The following is an 18,661-nucleotide window of genomic DNA, read 5'->3' as shown; positions in this document are numbered from 1 at the left end:
TTGGAAAAGGAAAAGCCCCATGGAAATCTTACCTGTGATCTACAAGACACTAGGTCTGCTGTGCTATTATGTCACACCTGTGACTGGGATGGGACCCTGCCCTTCAGTGCACTGTCCTTTCAATGCATTGACTGATCTCCATCCATGTCCTCTGAAAATCTTATTTCATCATGCCACTCCCTGGATAGAGACCTCAATCTAGCATATGCACTCTGTTTACAATTATCATTTTAAAAGATATTTTTCATTAGTACATATTTTCATGATATAATGATTATATTCATCAGGGTTAGTTAGGCAATACAATATGCTTTTTACCCTTTTTATCTCCTTCCCCAAATCTACACAAATCAGGTAGCCTGCATGCAGGTAACAGCCCAGTCAATAATAATAAGCAGAAGTAGATTAGCAGGCTGTACATGGACTCTCAGGGCAGGATCAGGTCAAGCAGGTGGAGCTGTTCTGAGTCCTAGTAAGAGAGCACTGACCCTGACATCTAGAAGTAAGTGTGTCTGTACCTCTCTGGGTAGGAACTGGTTCTGATCTTTGATACCAGACCCCTCTACCTCCCTGCTCTGAGGTCATGCTTAGAGTTACTCCTGCACCCACGGTTCTTATCTCTGTTCTGAATTACACGACTTTGACGGATTTTAGGAAGACAAATATATTCCACAGAGAGAAGAATAAACATTTAGTTATGCATAAGCTCTCGGGGTGGGGAGGGGGGATCACAGGCTCTGCTAAATCCTTGGGAGGCCAGTGAGCATTTGTTCACTAAGGTTAGGAAAGTGCCTGTTTCCTTTGTGGGTTTTTAAACTGACAAGCATTGCCTGTAATCTACATCGTGTTACAGTTCTGGTGGGAAGATCCAACAATTAACAGACACTGACACAGGAAGAGGAAGAGGAAAACCCTTGCAAGGTAGCAGTGAGGAGAAAGTTGATAACCAGGGACTAAGGCAGTGGTGGATTTCATAAGTAGGAAGTGAGGATGGCTCACTGATGGATTTCCCTCCATGATGATATGAGAGCATAAACTAAGTGTGGGAGGTGAACTTTGTGAAACACATCTGAGAAGAAATGAGGCTGTTCATAACTGTCAGGTCAGGAATGTAGAGACACAGTGACACAGGGGAGCAGCAGTGTTGCTGAATAAAGCTCAGCTGAGGTGTGTGGTGAGATGAACACCCAGGAGCTCCATGTTCCTCCTGGTTCCATTCACTACTTTTCTTTTTACAACATTAATGCTAAATTTGAACTCTTACCTGAGCCAGATTTCTAAGGTCTCAATTTGAAAATGGTATCTGCACAATCACCACTTAACTCAGAGCAACAGAGATGAACAAAACAGAGGAAAACTCATAAAATATTTTAGATTTTCAGGAATCTGCAGGAAGTTGTAATTCAGAAGGTGCAGTGGAGAGGATCAGACACCATCTCGGGGAAGGGCATATTCTCAAAGATGGGGAGGTCCTGGGTAGGAAACAACAGATGCCCCAGAGACATCACATCAAGAAAATGATTTCTCAGTCCTTAACCACAGGACACATCAGTGAGGATGCTGCACCAGATGAGGAACAGAGCAGGGTGAGGAGGTGGAGGTGTGTTAGCTTCTGGGGATGAGTGTGAGGGTGAGGTCCTTGGTCACATCTGAGAGATGGGGACTGTGTGTGAGAATGTCAGCTCTGCTCTGCCTTCAGGAGCCATCGATGTGCATGTAAGTGATTTAGTTCTGTTCACTTGGGACCTGGTCACAGAAAACTGTAATGATAAGAGTGATATTAGTAATCATTGGAGTATATTTGATTGTTTTAGAAAAATTTACAAATACACGGATGACTGTCAAATGCAGAATTAAGTGAGATAAAATAAAATGCATCAAGGCAGAATCATGAGAATCCATTTAGGAAAAACCATGAACTCTGTGAGACTGGAGGGTTTCATCTCATCTATTCTCCATTGTTTTCCTGATAGACTGAAAAGGAGAGATGAGTAAGAAAGAGACAACACAGGAGAACGGAGGAGCAGTGAGCAGCAGAGGAGAACTGCTCCTTGCCTGCTATCCAGACCCTGGATCAAAGCAACATGAGGGAGATCAGGAAGACAGCAGTGAGGCCCATGGATACGGGAAGGGTCGCACTTGTGAGTTAAAGTCCATGGAGACAGAGAATTCAGGAACCAAGCAAGAATAAGAGAGTCAGGGGTGCTGATCTGGCTGGATGAGGAAAACAGCTGGAAGCAGCGCAGTCCCTTCACCTCATGTGCTGGTGGAGGCCCTGTCAAGTGGGGAGAAGCAGCAAGGAAGCCGTGCAGCCTATCCCTCTTGCCCCTCAGTGACACACACATAAGCAATGGGACGCAGTGCAGGCTAGGATGTTACTGATTGAAGTAAGACAGCGACCTGGCACTTAAATTGTTTGATTGACTTTGCAAGCCTGGGGCCAGAGCCTGAGCAACTAATTAGAGGATGAGGTTATGTAGTATAGTAACAATGGTGAGTTTGCTACTGTCCTATCACTGTTTTGTTTTGTTCCACTTTACTGTTCTATTTTATTCCTGTAAAGTAAAAATGTAAAAAAACAGGAAAAGAAAGTGGTGCAACAGAGAGAAATGGAGATTAAGATAGAGAATGGTTTTGCTGTATTTTATAAATTTTTAAGTTTGTAATGTACAAAAGAAAGGCACAGGACCAAGTCCTACTCAGCTGTCTTGTCTAGGAAGAGCACATTTGGGTCCATAGATAGTGCCCTGAGTGCAGTCAGGCTGCCCCTCTCCCTCCTCCCCTGAGCTCAGGGCTCCTCATGGTGCTGGGGCTGAGCCTGGGCACCAGGTCTCCTGAGGTGGCCAAAGAGGGGAGGGAGCTGTGTGATCTGAGATCCCACAGAGAGAGATGGGAAGGATTTAATTTCCTAATCTGAAGCATTTATTACTGCGTGAGATAGTTCCTCATCACCCAAACTAAACCAGCAGATCAATTTTTAGATGATGAGAATATGACACTGGATAAATATTAACTATATAAAACGCACAGGTTTGTTGAGATGGGTGCAAGTAAAATTCATACACAGAAAATGAAAATAATATCAGTTCTTATGTACTCACAAAATTACATGTAACAGAGAATTTTTCCTTGAACTTGGGTACTTCATTGTGGGTCAATTCAGGACCTAAGGCCTTAAAGCAGAAGGGAAACCCAGAGGCCCCAGGAAGCCCTCTCTCTTCTGCTTCCTTCTCTGCACCTGCTCCTTAGGCCCTGCATAGTTCTCCTCGACCTCTGCTGGGCATGTGCTCCATTGCAGTGAGGTTTTTGGGTTCACACTAATGTTCCCTCACTGTGTGTCTGGCACAATAATACACTGCCGTGTCCTCGGTTTTCAGGCTGGTCATCTGCAAATACAGCGTGTTCTTTCTGTCGTGTCTGGAGATGGTGAATCGGCCCTTCACAGAGTCTGCATAGTGTATGCTACCACCAGTACTGATGTATGAGATCCACTCCAGCCCCTTCCCTGGAGCCTAGGGTATCCAGCTCATGTCATAGCTACTGAAGGTGAATCCTGAGGTCACCCAGGTGAGTCTCAGGGTCTCCACTAGCTACTCCTCAGCCTGGACATCTGAAAACACAAGAACATTCTGTTCAGGAAACTGTCACACATGTCCACTGTTTATCCCAGACATGTCCATTTTCCCATTCTGTATCCTTTGTTCTCAATAATTTACCTTTCAGAAGTGCAAACAGAAAAACCCAACTCAGCCCAAACTCCATAGTGATTGTCTGTGCTCAGTCTGGATCACCAAGTGGGAACAGCTGGGCATCGATGGCTGGGTTTCTTTGCAGAACTGCATGGTGAAGGCTGGGCTTGTTTTCATGAGCACAGGGAGGCCCTATTTGCGTGGCCTCCTCCTATATAGACAGCTCTGGGCATGAAAAACTCAGAAAGCACAGAGCTCCCATTTGATGTTAATGTGCCGAGAATGTTTGGCTAAATGATCTCATTCAAGACAACATAAAAACTCATCATGAGATGAATTCTTGGTCTTTATCTCTTTGTCTATATTTTTCGTGTACTCATAACATGATTATTTATATTTTTCTGCCTTGGAAATTTGTAAATTTATCAAATTGTCAGGAATATTTTCCTTTCCTATAGAAGAGCTAATGTGCTGTAAATGTTCTCCCAATCTCTGGGCCTACGCTCTCCTAAGCTGTGAACAAACTGCTTCTTGTCCCACGTCCTGGATAGATCACACACACCTGGGATGACTGTCTTCCCCTCTTCCTACAGAGAGGACATGTGTGACTTTGCTGCATTCTTCTGTCTGCTGAGAGAAAACACAAGCTTTGTCCATGTGGATGCCTGCTACTGAGGCTCTTAGTTTCACCTCTCATGAACTCTCTCACTCTTTCTGTGTGTTGAGACTTTGTATGTCTGTGATAGCTTCATTAGACATAACAGATAAACTTCCCATAGAAAAAGTGTGCACCTGAGAAGGATTTAAACACAGGAACACTTGTACCACAACCCACACAATCTCAGCAGTGAACTCATGGGTCATCCTCAGTGTATCCTGAGGCTCCTCTGCAATCCCTCCCTCCTCTACTCCAGGCAGTTTGTGACCATCCTCAGGTTGCTTTACATTAACTGTCCTATTTCAACATATATACTAAGAGCATACCCTCTATAATGCTGGTTATGTTTAACACAGAATATTTATTTGAGATATCTGTATATGACTATATGAATGAGCAGTCACAGATATTTAAGCTGATTCACTCACAAATATGTAAAAATAAAACTGGAGATACAGCTCAGTGCTAGGCTATTTGCCTATTGATTCTGAGGACTTTTCTTCCCCAGAAAGGTAAAAATAATCAGTAAATTAATGGTTAAATGCTTCAGATTAATTCCTCAGGTAGTCTGTTAGTGTTCATTTAAGTGTTCCAAGCTTCTGGTTATTACAAAGGCCTCTGATCATCATCTTCAAAATGTAGACACACCAAAAAAGTTGTTTTTAAATAACAAACAGTACAACCATAAAAAACTGGATTAACTAAATCAATAATTTGTAACCACATAAAAGGAATGAAATTATAAGGCACAAACTATACAGAATTTGGGGATACAAGCTTTACATAATAAATAGGATGAAACTTTATCTACCTAGGTCCCAGGTCATTCTAGGCCATGTGATCAGGTGATTAACCTGGAAGCAATTTCTGGATTACTAAAGGCTGCATGTGCTGAAACATCGGAGTGTTAACAGACAGGTGCAGAAACTTAGGGGGTGAGCATGTCTATGACAGCCCCTGTAAAAATACTCCACAAGAGCAACTTACATTAAATACATGTTTTGTCTTACATTTCTGGTCCTGAAAGTTCAAGAGCAGGCAATGACGGAGCTGGTGTCCGGCAGGGTTCAGCTGTGTGCTCTAACTCTTGTCTAGTTTCTGCACCCTCAGATAGTGGAAGAGATGCACACTGGGTCCCTCCATTGCAGGGAGGCAAAACAAGAGATCAGCTCAGGTCTCAACTGATTTCGACTATTGAACTCTGGTCTCTTCCACGCAAATCTCTCAAAAAAGACTCCACGTGGTAATGACGTCCTCCAGGGGGCGCATGAGCTCCCATATGGAAACACTGGGAGCCTAGGCTCTCAGACCCCAGCTCTCCATCCTCTTCTATCTCTTACTGAAGTCATTTTACTCTTTCTTAATGGCCCAAAGCTTTCAATCTGTCTAGTACCAAATTAAAGGTCGAATGCAAATACCCTCTAAATAAATGAAGGGTGGCTGAAGCCTGAAGTATCCTTGACCGCTTTTTATGATGATGGCTCTGTAGGTCAAGGTCTTGCAACAAATGAGACCACAGACGTGCACTCTGTGGCTGCTCTGCACCGGGTCCAATCTCACAGTTGTGCTGGTGTCGTTTTTTGGGATGCTCTGCAGTTTCCTACCTTCTGCGGGATTCACTTCCTGCACCTGAGGGGGTCTGGGTCTTGCTCTGACAGCCAGATGGAGCAGTGAAGGATGAAGAGATAAGGGTTGTTTACTTTCACATGATGAGCTTGATGGTGAAGTCCATTGTGACTTGAGAGAGGCAGGGATTTCAGGGTCAGGACATCACTAGCTCTGCCTTCAGGAGTCATGAATGTGAAGGGGTCAGCAGTGTAGGTCATTTCCTTCAGGTCAGTGTATTCTTAACTCACAAGAAACTGATTATAGGAGGGAGACATTATTTAGTTTTCAGAAGTCATTTCCTATTTCATGCAACATCACATACAGATGAGTGATTGATAATTACACAAGTAATGAAGCACAATAAAGAAACTGAGAGCTCTGGCAGAGATAAATGAATTTTGTGAAAATGTGGGCATTCAAAGTTTAAATATACTTTTCTTAAATGAAATGGATATCCCTGTGTGTGTGTGTGCACGCACGCACGTGTGTGTGTGTGTGTGTGTGTGTGAGAGAGAGAGAGAGAGTCTACAAATGCTTTCTAGTTTGTACCCCTGCTCCAAATTTAAAACTCATTTTTGCTATTTCTAGTTTTCAAAACACACAAAGCACTAACTGTTTTGCAGGATTGCTTATAGCAGAATGACCATCAAATCTGATTCTGATGTAGCAAATGCTCAGGACAGGGACTGCTATGTTTAGGGCAAGCATAATTTTTAAAGAAAAAATGTGTTCTTTTCCAGCATAGTGCTGCCACTTCTTTTTTTTTACAAAAGGAAGTAAATCATGGGAAACTGGTCTTGTTGGTTGTACCATTTTCTCAGCTTCTTAGCCAAATTTTCAATTACATCAATCTTTACAGACTACACAAGGACAGTTTTTTGTCTCACCTATGTTAATAAATATTTAAGAAGCAGATGATACAACCATCAATGATAGGTAGATGAGAGCTGATGAAATAGTTAAGATTTGCATGGGCAGAGTGAAACAAAATAGTTAAATTTTGGATGATACAGGCATAAAGACAGAAATAAGGCACACAGTTAATGATAGATTACAAGTATGTGAATAAATAATACATTTACAGTAGAAACAAATGAAAGGTGAATGCAAAGTGAGTTGATGGGTCAATAGAAATACGACAGAGCATGGATGGATACAATGATGATAGATGGAAATATAGACAAATAGTTCAATAGATAGATGATACAAAAATGGATAGATAATTATATTAAAATGCTTGCCCCGATTCCCTTTGTAATACTTAATTTTGTTCATAATTTTGAAACTATCAATAAATGACTTTTATATATCTAAACCTGTAGAGAAACAACCATGATTTGCATCTTAGGGAATCAATTCAATGGCAATTTCCCATGTCCCCAAATCCCTATGATCCCAAACCTCTCTCTTAAACATTTTACATGAGAAGGAGTCAGAATGAAGATTTCTCCTAGTTTTGTCCTCAGGGACTTGGGAGAGCACAGAGAGAACTGGAGTCCAGGATCTTCTGCGGTCAGGCCCTGAACTTATATCTTGGTCTTGACTCTGCTGTGGGTACCTTGTTCTTCCATGGATCCTTGGTCAGGTTCCCAGGTCAACCGGTGCATAAGGAAAAAGTTGACAACATTGTTCCCAAACATGCTGATGACAGTTGCAGAAATGTCCAAATTTTATGGAAGGTAATGTAAATATACTAAGTTCACTCTGCAAGACACACAAACATGATATTTAATATATTCAACAGAAATTTCTGAGACTCACTATTACTAACAATAGGACCTAATGAATACACCTTGGGCACTGCCCTATGACTGCAAGGTGTGGGACAGCGTGATGGTCCTTACCAGTTTGATGCTGAGAGAGGCCCCTCCACAGTGGAATCTACCACAGCTCTCCCAAGGCATTACCCTACATTGCCAAGTGTGGGGAAATCAACAGTTCCAATACCAGATGAACACTCAGATCAACACATAGAGATGTCCAGCTATTCAGAGTAAAAGTCTCTGCATGAACAGATTTGGAAAGTGCCTTTCAGGACACGAGACCCTACAGGTGGAAGGCAGACTTGCATTCAACAGAGAAACAATTTTCATAGTTAAATATTTCTACATCTAAATTTCTTGGGCTTGGGACAGTGTAATCATTGTGCTGTGAACAAGGGCTTCATTGAAAATGCATTGTGCATTGACAGGAAAGTAACAAAAGCCCGATTCCATGAAAACATAGCTCTGTAGGATCAGCGACATAGAAGGTTCCTAGAATCTCTCCCTGGATTACTGAAAAAAACCCTCCCGGCTGTCACGACAGGGCTGAGAAGTTGGTTCCCTAGAGCAGTGTGTACAGCGTGCCCCTGCTGGATGTTTGTTTCCCTGCAGGGAGGTTTATGTTTGAGCTTACAATTATAGGAAATCACTATATATCTTGCACAGTAATAGGTGGCTGTGTCTTCTGTGGTGACAGAGTTCAGCTGCAGGGAGAACTGGTTCTTGCCTGTGTCTCTGGAGATGGAAATGCGGCTCTGGAGAGTCGGGTTGTACTTAGTGTCACCATCGTACCAAACATGCCCCATCCACTGCAGGCTCTTTCCTGGGGGCTGAGGGATCCAGATCCAAGCATTATCACTGGTGATGGAGTAGCCAGAGCCTGAGCAGGTTAAGAAAAGGGTCTGTGAGGGCTTCACCAGGTCAGGCCCTGACTCCTTCAGCTGCAGCTGGGACAGGACACCTGGGGACAATAAAAATGATCTTATACATTACATGGTTTGGTGAGATTTCCATGGACCCATGTCTGACACTGAGGGCACTCACCATTGGGAGCTGTCATCAGGCAAAGGAGAAGATCCAGCAGTCTCATCTTGTAGATTATACTCTTCCCTTTCAGGGAGTCCATGACCCTGTCTGGGAATGGAGCTGTGAGTTCCACAAACTGTGAGCAGATTATGAATCTAAAGTTGGAGCAATATTTTCATATAGGGTGCACACTTCCTATATCAATGGGACATTGAGCTCAGGTGTATCTGTTTCTTTATTGCTCAAGTGAGGGACCTCCTATTCTGATTTTCAGTTGATTTTAAGTCTGTGATAAATGGGAAGTTCAATTCAGAGGAGCGGTGGAAGCATGGCAATTGATGACCACACCTTCCTGATCCCAGGAGGGGATTTCTCATGGCCTCTCCCCTTCCTGTACCTCAACCCAACTCTATTCCCATCCAGGCTCTGGAACTGGTTCTCAGGACTAAACTGAGCACAGATCCCTCTGTGTCTCCCTGGTCTCTCTCCTATGGTTTCATCCATGCTTCTTGAGAGCTTGCTTTACTGTCATTTCTGTTGGTCAGGTGATGGACCAGGCCCGACAGTCTCCCTGGTGAGGAGCAGGCTGAGGAGGAGGAGGAGGACTAGGGGAGGGTGGCAGGAAGCAGAGAGAGTTTGGGGATGACAAGGAAGATGCCCCTGAGTCAGCAGTGAGCAGCTTCAGTATTGGGGCTCTGTGTCCTCTCTCAGGTTCTCAGGGAAGGTAAAGGACCTACAGCAATGTGTGAGCAAGCACATCCACATAGAAAATGTTTCACAAACCTTAGGATCAAAGGGCTTTGCATGAAGCAGGGCTGGATGACGTGCAGATGCGCCTGATGGTGGATGGCAGATGTGCACTTAATAGGGGTGAATAATCATCAGGTATTTCTGGGCCAAACACTGAGTTACACTGTGTAATCACCTGGATTTAAATAAGAATTCACTGAAACACACAAAATTCCTCTTGTCATGAACTAGATGCTAAAAAACAAAAAGCCTTCCTCTATGAACACACAGCAGTGTAAGCTTAGAGACCGAGAGCTCCTTCAGGCTCCAGTGTCCTGGAGAGAGGACAATGTAGTGGAAAGAAAACCCTTCAGGTATTCTCAAATGCTCTCATCCTGATCTCTTGTGCTCCGTGTGTCCTGCATGTCCCCTGCTGGTCCTGTGAATGCCTGCAGACGTGTGTGTGTGTGGGCTCATCATACTTAAGGCATGGAGTGTGCACCTTCTTCTGCACCGTTATTGGATTCACAGGAGCCTCATGGGTGACTGAGATGGGTAGCTCCAAAATATTTGTGATGACTCTTGAGGAAACCCCAAGAAACGAGACTTGAGGTCACGTCTTCCATGTGTGACGCTCTAAAGCTCTCAAGTCCCCGCTCTGGTCTTGTGGTGGGAGTGGCGTATAGTGGTCTAAATCCACTTTGGATCATTTCTCTATTTTCTGTTGAGAAGTCTCTGGTTTCTCTCTGTCTACGTGGCTCTCCTTATCACAAACACCTTTTATGTGATCTCAGTGATCCCTCTATTAAATCTGTGTCATTTATACCATGGCTACTGTAAGAAATCACCAAGTTACTAAGTTTCCTTTCCTTTGAGTTCATTTTCCCCCTTGCTGTTCTGGTTTCCATCTCTGTGTCATTAGAGATGAGCTCTCCTGTGCCATTTGTGCAGAACAGTTCTTCCCTGCTTGTATTGTTCTTTTTTTTAAAATTTTATTTAAGGAGAAAGAAGAAAAAAAAACAGAAAAAGGGTACAAGTTATACAGAATTTCAGGAAAAGTAAACAGTAGAAAATCACTAGTTAATTACATATTGTTATCTTAGAAATAGTTGTTTAAGTTACAACATTAAAGCATATAGAGGGGACTTTCAAACAGTGAGACTGCAAAGAGTTTTGTTCAGTGATCCAAGAAAACTCAGTAATATGGTTATCTATCTTATACACTTAAATATATATGCAGTTATATCTTTTAGAGCACTTTCTTTTCCTTTCTTTGTACAATGACAATTATACATTTTGGGTTTTATTACTCCCACAGTTCTTATTACATTTTTTTTTGAAGAAAGTAAGACCAAATGTGACATAACAGGACAGAGTCAGTCAAATCAAAAGGATGGACATAATACATAACGTAAAAACAAAATACAAGGTGATCAACAATGGTTACCATAATGCCTCTTGTTATCTTAAAAAGATTTGCCTATATCATCAGTTATAATAAATTGAACAAAACAGTAAAGAATAAGGCCAATAAAACCAAAACATTGGAGACATTAGAGGAATTCAAAAGAAGATAATAGTCAACCAGAATGGGCGTCGTAATGAATCTTATTGTCTTCATAGTTGTTGCCTATACTTTCGAACTTGGTACTATCAAGCATAACAGAATAGAGGAAAATCAGTCAAAACAAGGTGGTGAGAGCAAAACAGGGTTTCAAACCAAGTTAATAGGAAATCAAAGTGGGTTACTATATCCTGCTATTTTTTATTTATTGTTCCCTTAGTTAAAAGGATAAAAATGAAAAATTAGATAATAAAAAGGAGATTGAGATAAAAAAGAGGGCATAATAACAAAACATCGCATGTCAAAACATAGCAATTTAAGCAAAATAGTGTTTCACCACAAGATAATCTCAACATAATAGTAGTTACCATAGTGCTTCTTCCCTTAAAATCTTTGGGTATAACTTCATATACTGTAACATCAAACATATCAAGACAATGTTAAACTGTTCAAGAGAATGACAGTATTACTGGGTATTTAGAATCAACTAACAGAAAATGAACATGGTTTCTGTATAATCTCCTGTTTATAAAAGTTTTGGTTTATATTATCACATATAACAAAATCCAGTAAGATACAGCAGGTTAAAACTGATGGAGACAGAAGAACAAAAGCTTGATGGAACTTCAAAACAAGAGGATATTAAATCAGCACTACCTATTTTTTGTCTTTTTCCTTTTTTATCGGTACTGGGGATCGAACTCACAACTGCCTGCTTGCAAGGCAGGTGCTTATGACGCTGAGCTAAACCCCCAGGCCCCCAGCAGTACCTATTATGATGTCTTGTTTTATCTAAAATGGCTGTTCCTACCATCCAACCTTCTCTGCCTCATTTCTGTTGAGCTCTTTTTCTGTCATTAGTTGTCAGTTTGTCTTCTTCATTTTGCTTTCTGCTCCATTCATTGTGGCTGCTATGCCACTGTTTCTGGAATCTTGGTATTTTTCATTTTTAGGATATCCTGAAGTAATCTCTGTATTGTTGAAGTGGTGGTTGCAAATTCCCCTAGTTCCTCTTTATCCTGGAAGCACCTTGTTTTTCCATCAATTTATTGGGACAGTTGTGCAGGATATATCAATCTTGGCTGGAGGATATTATCTTTCAAAACTTGAATTATTTCCCCCCATGCTCTTCGTGATTTGATGGTTTGTGCCGAGAAGTCTGCTGTAATTCTGATGGTTGTTCCCTTGTTAAGTGATCTGTTTCTTGTCTCTGATGGCTTTTAATATTGTGTTCTTATATTGGATTTCTGGAATTTTGATTATTATATGCCTGGGTGTAGCTCTGTTTGGGTTGTAGGTGGCTGGGGTCCTGTATGCCTCATACATCTGAGTATCTTTACCTTTTGCTAAATTAGGGAAATTCTCCTGGATTATTTCTGTGAATGGCTTTTGTAGTTCATTTGGTTGAGTCCCTACTTCCTCTTTTATGTTCTTAATTCTTAAGTTATAGATCCTCTTATCATCTTCTAGCCTTTGTATTATTGCTGTTTGTTTTCTTGTTATTTTTAAGAAGTTTTTCATTTCATGCTCCCACCTTACAAATCTGTCCTCCAGTTCTGATAATCTGTCCTTAGTTTCTTTCAAGCTGTTATGCCAGCTTTCAATAGAGTTTTTAGTTTCCTGGTAATCTCTTTGAACCTGCTTCACATATTCTATGTTTTCTCTATTTTCTCCATCAAACAATTCTCCCCTTTTTTTCTGTTCTTCCATTCCACCATCTGTTTTTTCTTGGGTGGTGCTTAGCATTTCTCTAACTATTCTACTTATTTCTTGTTTTATTACATTAAATACTTCTTTTGAACTCGTCTATGAGTCTCCGGAGATATTGCTTTATGTCTATTGGTGTCGTGTCTGATATTGCATGTTTTCTGTCTTCATTCTCTTTTGCATTTACCCTTCCTGTATCAGTGTTCTCACGATTCGGGACTGAGGACCCTTTCTTATTGCTCCTTTTTCCTGTGTTTTTGTTCCTTCCATACAAGTGTATGTAGAAGGCCCAGTGTTTTTTTTTTTTCTCTTTGTCTGTTACAGTTGGTTTGAATCCACCAGCTAGGTGTACCCCGCCCACTGCAGTGTACTAGGGAGACACAGACCTGGGCAGCCTCTGCTGGGCCCGCCCCCCTCCAGATCAACCTAGTGAAGCCTTCACTGCTAGGGTGCACCACCAGGTGCAGGGACCTGGTTTGGGCTAGCCTACTGGATCTTAGTCCGTGGCGTCACCAGGCCAAGCGCTCCCCAACAATCCCACTTGAGAAGGGAATATGCGACTAAAGTCACTGCTGGGCCCTGTTCCGGCTAGTCTGCCCGTTCCCAGAATGTCCTCTGTTGGAGCCTCCTAATCTATTTAAGGGTCCCCATTTGTCTTACTTACCGCAGGTCAATGCAGGGCTCTCTGCCAGTCCAGCTCTCAACGCCGTTTGGTTTGCTGATTCCCACTCTCAGAGCTTTCGCGCGTCTCTCTCCCTGCCGTGCTGATTGGGATGCAGTAGCAGCAGCAGGAAATTCAAATTGTGGCTTCCAATGGTGTGGGATCCAGCTTCCATGCTGAGATTTTTATCTGTTCCTGTTATAGCATCAGGACTGCATTTCCAGTTGGTTTCTCTCAGCTTAGTTCATTCCTGGGTCAGCAGGTTACAGCTCCCCTCACTTAGGACTCCTCACATGGCACCGTCCTGGATTCTAAGGTGGTAATCTCAGAGAGCCTCTGTGGCTGCTGTTATTTGTCCACCATGTTCTCCCGGAAGTCCCTTGTATTATTCTTATACATCTGTGCATGGTTTCTACATTAGTGTATTGCTAGAACTTTACAGTAGTTTTTGAACTTTAAATTTGTTTTATGGACTGTTTGCTTGCTTCAGAAATGTATTACATGTTAACGCTTTTGATTTATCTTTTACAATGGCACTTTGCAGGAATTTTACCCACATACAGTGAGAGCAAATTTTAAGTACACAACTGAGTGGGATTTTCAGCATTAAGTTATTTGTGACTCTCTCCTAAGAGCACTTACTCTGTATGTTCATCATTGTAAGGAAATTCATGATATTTATTTTTAAAAAAATTTTAAATTCATGATATTTCTATATTTCCCCTGTGTAATCCATGTCCTTGTATCACTGGAAGGTATAACTATTTTCTGGATGCAATGCTACAAAAAATGTGGATATTACACATCTGTAGAGTCACATGGGAGGGATTTTTATATCTATGAGTATGTTTTTGAAGGAACATTCATGCAATCACAAAGATATAAATTTCATTTCCTTTATGGATGAAGAATATCTCACATGTGGACATAAGTTATTTGATTGCCCTCTCTGAATTGATGGACTTTTGGGTAGTTTCTAAGTTTGGTTACCAAGAAGAATTTTTACAGGAACCTTAGCTTGCAAAATATTGTATAACTATGCAGTTTCAATGCTTTTGGCTAATTACCCATTTGTAAAGTCACATGAGGAATTCCTTGTGTTAATTTTAAAAGATACTAATCTACTAGATGAGCTAGGAAATCTGTCACTTTCACCAACATTTTTAAGGACTCTAATATTTCCACATCCACAGTAGTCTGTGTATTTCCTGTAATTTATAGTCTAACCACAGAGAGTGGCATAAAACGCAAACACCTGAAATTGTTTTGCTAAGCATTGAATTTGGATAAAACCTTCCTTATTTTAGGAGCCTTAAGAAAAATTTCCAGAAATGGGAAAACCATAAGGACAGAAATAGTTTTGTTCTCATGTGGTGGAATTAGGTAGTGGGCTATGCAAGAATGGACAGGACAGCGAAAAATGTGGTGTCCCTTTGGAATTTAGAAATTTGATTTAAAAGGACTTTGTGTGGATGGTTGCAGTTTTCATAGCATAAATTCACAAATAATGACCTTTAAACTTTTAATTGGTGACATTTTTGATATACAAATTATTTCAATAAGCTTGTCAATGATTACCAGATTAATGCTTATAAAATATTATTATCCTAACATCTATGTAAAACATGTAATGAAAGACACACAGGGCCCATTATTACTCTACTTCCATAGAGGAAAGGAAGATGAGGAGTGAGGAGGAACAGGGTCTCAGCAGCTCTCCGTGGATGGCTCTCCGTGCAGCTGCTCCTGTGCTGGGACTTGGAAGGGCTGACTCCTGGGACACCTGATCCTACTGAGTGCTCCTTGGCTCCCTCTGAAGGGACTGCACACCCCTGGGCTGTGAGGCGCAGGGTCTGTGGGTCCTGATCCCTGCAGGGGTGAGGGTTGTGATTAGGCTCACACTGACTGCTCCTCACGGTGGATCCAGCTTCCATCCAGACTGTTACCAGGTTCCCTGAGCTTCACTGGGTCCTGTGCCAGATGAACACAGCAGAGTCATTTTGACCCACTATAATGTGAGTTCTGCACAGCTGAGAACATGTTCTATCCAAACAGCAACCACTAGGCTGAGACTTCATGATGAGGATGGACATGTGAATTTGAAAAAATTGAGATAAATATTACATGGAGAGGCCCCAGATCCTGATAGGAAGCCACATTTTACCTCAGTTTCTTTATGTTTTAATTTTATTGGTTTATATTTGCAGCTCATGCTCTCGACGATCATCCTGGGGAGTGGTTAGGTGCAGACCTTAAAGCTTGGCTCTTTCTTTTAAATCCCATTCTGCCCCCTCATATCTAACTTCCCTCCTCTAATTTCCACATTCCATTTTTCACTCCTGTGGATATTAATCTTATTTAGCTCTTGTTATGGCATATAATGTTTCCAGTAATTGAAGTTATTGGGCTCCTCTATACAACAAAATTTTACTTATTTCCTTTTTCCCTCCTCTTCACCACTTGCCTTTGTTTCTTTCGACTCCTTCCCTGCTGCATGAGGGCCATCTCCTTGCCCTCCTCTAGTCAGCCTTCAATATTTTGTTTCTTTGCCCAGTATTTTAGATGTCCTCTGGGGTAGACTCTGAGCTATGTGGCCCCTACTCCTCCTGCTGGTTTCAAGCGCCCATGTCTGAAGGTTTTTATCTGGGCTCACAGTGTTGTCCCCTCACTGTGTTTCTTGAACAGTAATATGTAGCCATATCCTCAGGGCTCAGGCTGCTCATCTAAGATACAGCGTGTTTTGCCATTGTCCCTGGAGATGGTAAATTGGTCCTTCACATAGTATGTGCTACCACTCCTACTGATGTGTGAGATCCACTCCAGCCCTTCCCTGGAGCCTGGTGAATCCAGTGCATCCAGTAATTACTGAAAGTAAATCCTGAGGCCACACAGAAGTGTCTCAGGGACCCTCCAGGCTGTGCCAAGCCTCCCCTGGACTCCACCAGCTGCACTTTTGCCTGGACACCTGGAAATAGAGACATCTACTCAGGATACTGTGACAGCTTTCCACTGTTTATCCCATTCATGTCCACTCACACACTTAGTGTCTCTTGTTTTTCCTGAATTAGATTTTCAAAGAGCAAGAAGGAAAACCCAGCTCGTTGTGAACGCCGTGGCAAGCCTTTGGTGCTCAGTGCTGATCACGGAGTGGGAACAGCTGGGCACTAGGGCTGGGTTCCTCTGCAGAGCTGCAGGGTGAGGGCTGGGCTGGTTTTCACCAACCCAGGGAGGCCCTATTTGCATTGCCTCCTGCCATCTAGACAGCTCTGAGGTTGGATAACTCAGAGAGAGCATCACACACTGCAGGCATTAGTGTACTGAGGTAATTTGGTAACAAAGACAGCAGTGAAAATAATTATGAATGCAGCTATGTGATAGAGTCTTGTTCTGTGTGTATCAATGGAGCTCCCTTCACTTTTGCCCATGTACACAGATCATGGATTTTTCATGATGTCGCATATTTTGTAATCATGCAAAACAATGACAGTATCACAAACCATTGCATTATCTACATTAGATCTCATGTCATAAGTTTGTACCCATTGTCCGGCTCTGTGCTCTCCTAGGCTGTAGAGAGCTTCCTGATGCGGGTCATGGACAGAGAGGGACACAGCTGCTGAAGTTCATGTCCCCTCTTCCTGTGGTGAGAACTTGTGTGACTTTGCTGCATTCCACTGCCTGCTGAGGGGAAAACGAGTGGTGGTTGTGTTGGTGCCTGTTAGCAGCTCTCTCATTGTTGACTGCTGTTATCACTCTCACTCTTCTTGTGCTCTCACCTGTTGTTTATCTGTCAAAGCTTCACCAGACATAAGGCATGGGCTGCCCACACATAATGTGTGTCCCTGAGAAGCATTTCCACACATGGACACTTGCAGAGCCACACACATCCGAAGCAGGGAGCACAGGTGTCATCTTCAGTGTGTCCTGAGGTTGCTCTGCAATCCTTCCCTCTCTGTTTGCCTCCCGCATCCTGTCACCAGGCAGCTCGTGACCCTCCTCATGGTCTGCTTCATGTTAACTTTCCTTCCTATGAACCCTGCTACATTGTTGCTAGGGATGGAAACTAGTTCAAACATTTTAAATCAGTGTGGATATTCTTCAAAGAATTGAAGTTAGACACTCCATAGGATCCAGCTCTTCCCATTCTACACATCTTCTTCAAAGAGCTATAAGCAAAAGCATCACAGTACAGCATTATATACATAGCAATCTGTATACAGCATGATTCATGATAGCTAAATCTTGGAATCAGCCTGTATGTCATAAACATATGAATGTATGAAGAAAATACAGTATTTGTACATCATGAACTATTACTCAGCTATAAAGAAGAATAAATTCTAGCAAATGACCATGTCTAACTGAGAGACTTTCGAGGTAAGGACAGACACATGAAATTGGAGTATCCAGGGTAAATATTATACAGAGAAATCCTGGATCCTGACAAGAAACCTCCTTTTACCTTCTTCTAAATCTTCTCTTGAGGTAGACTCTGTGCTCTCTCTGTGACCCGAATGCTGATTGCTAATCCTGGGTATCCTCTAGGAAGCTTTGTTTCTGGGTTCACACTGACGTCCCTCACTGTGTCTCTTGCATGGTGACATATGGCTGTGTCCCTGGATATCAGGCTGTTCATTTGCAGATACAATGTGTTCTTTGTGTTCCCTCTGGAGACGGTAAATCAGCTCTTCACACATTTCGGGTACTATGTGTTACCATCACTTGACACCCACTGTAGCCCCTTCTTTAGAGCTGCTTGAATGAGATGATCCAGTAATCACTGAAACTGAAGCTGAATCCAGGGGCTGCACAGGAGAGTCTAAGGGACCCTGAAGGCCGCACCAAGCCTTCCCTGAACCCCAACACCTGCTCCTTACACTGGACCCCTGCAAATACAGAGACATCCTGATCAGGAAACTTTCACAGAGATCCAGTGTTTACTCATTCATGTTCACACACACACTCAATATCGCTTTTTCCTTCCATGAATTACCTTTTAAAATGGCAAGAAGGAAAAGCCAACTCATTGTAAACTCCATGGCACCATCTCTTTTCAGTCCTTGTTCTGCAGCAGGTACACCTGGCATTCAGGGCTGGGTTCTTCTGCAGATCTGCAGGCTCCAGGCTGGGCTGGGGGCCCTGCTACAGAGACTCCTGTATTGTGGAATCCTCAGATAGGGAAGGTACAGTGCACAAGAGAATGATCTGAGAGGTATTTTGCAATATTCCTTATACTAATGGGGATATGATTCTGCA

The 18,661-nt window shown here is 42.3% G+C and overlaps 1 pseudogene and 1 gene segment (V, D, J or C); one reads left to right on the top strand and one right to left on the bottom strand.

Annotated features, from left to right (window-relative positions):
* LOC106026994 (UDP-N-acetylhexosamine pyrophosphorylase-like) overlaps positions 1 to 18,661 on the top strand; it is a 36,718-nt pseudogene that overhangs the window by 2,643 nt on the left and 15,414 nt on the right.
* Positions 3,591 to 8,808, bottom strand: LOC134477190 (Ig heavy chain V region 1B43-like). The segment is given in 3 exon segments: positions 3,591 to 3,610; positions 8,353 to 8,679; positions 8,763 to 8,808. Coding segments are annotated over 3 exon segments (393 nt in total).

Source organism: Cavia porcellus, unplaced genomic scaffold (genome assembly GCF_034190915.1).
Source record: "Cavia porcellus strain 051 isolate PalLab524CR breed Dunkin Hartley unplaced genomic scaffold, mCavPor4.1 scaffold_8, whole genome shotgun sequence".
NCBI lineage: Eukaryota > Metazoa > Chordata > Mammalia > Rodentia > Caviidae > Cavia > Cavia porcellus.
The sequence above is the reverse complement of the archived record's forward strand: the minus strand, read 5'-3'. Positions and strand labels throughout refer to the sequence as shown.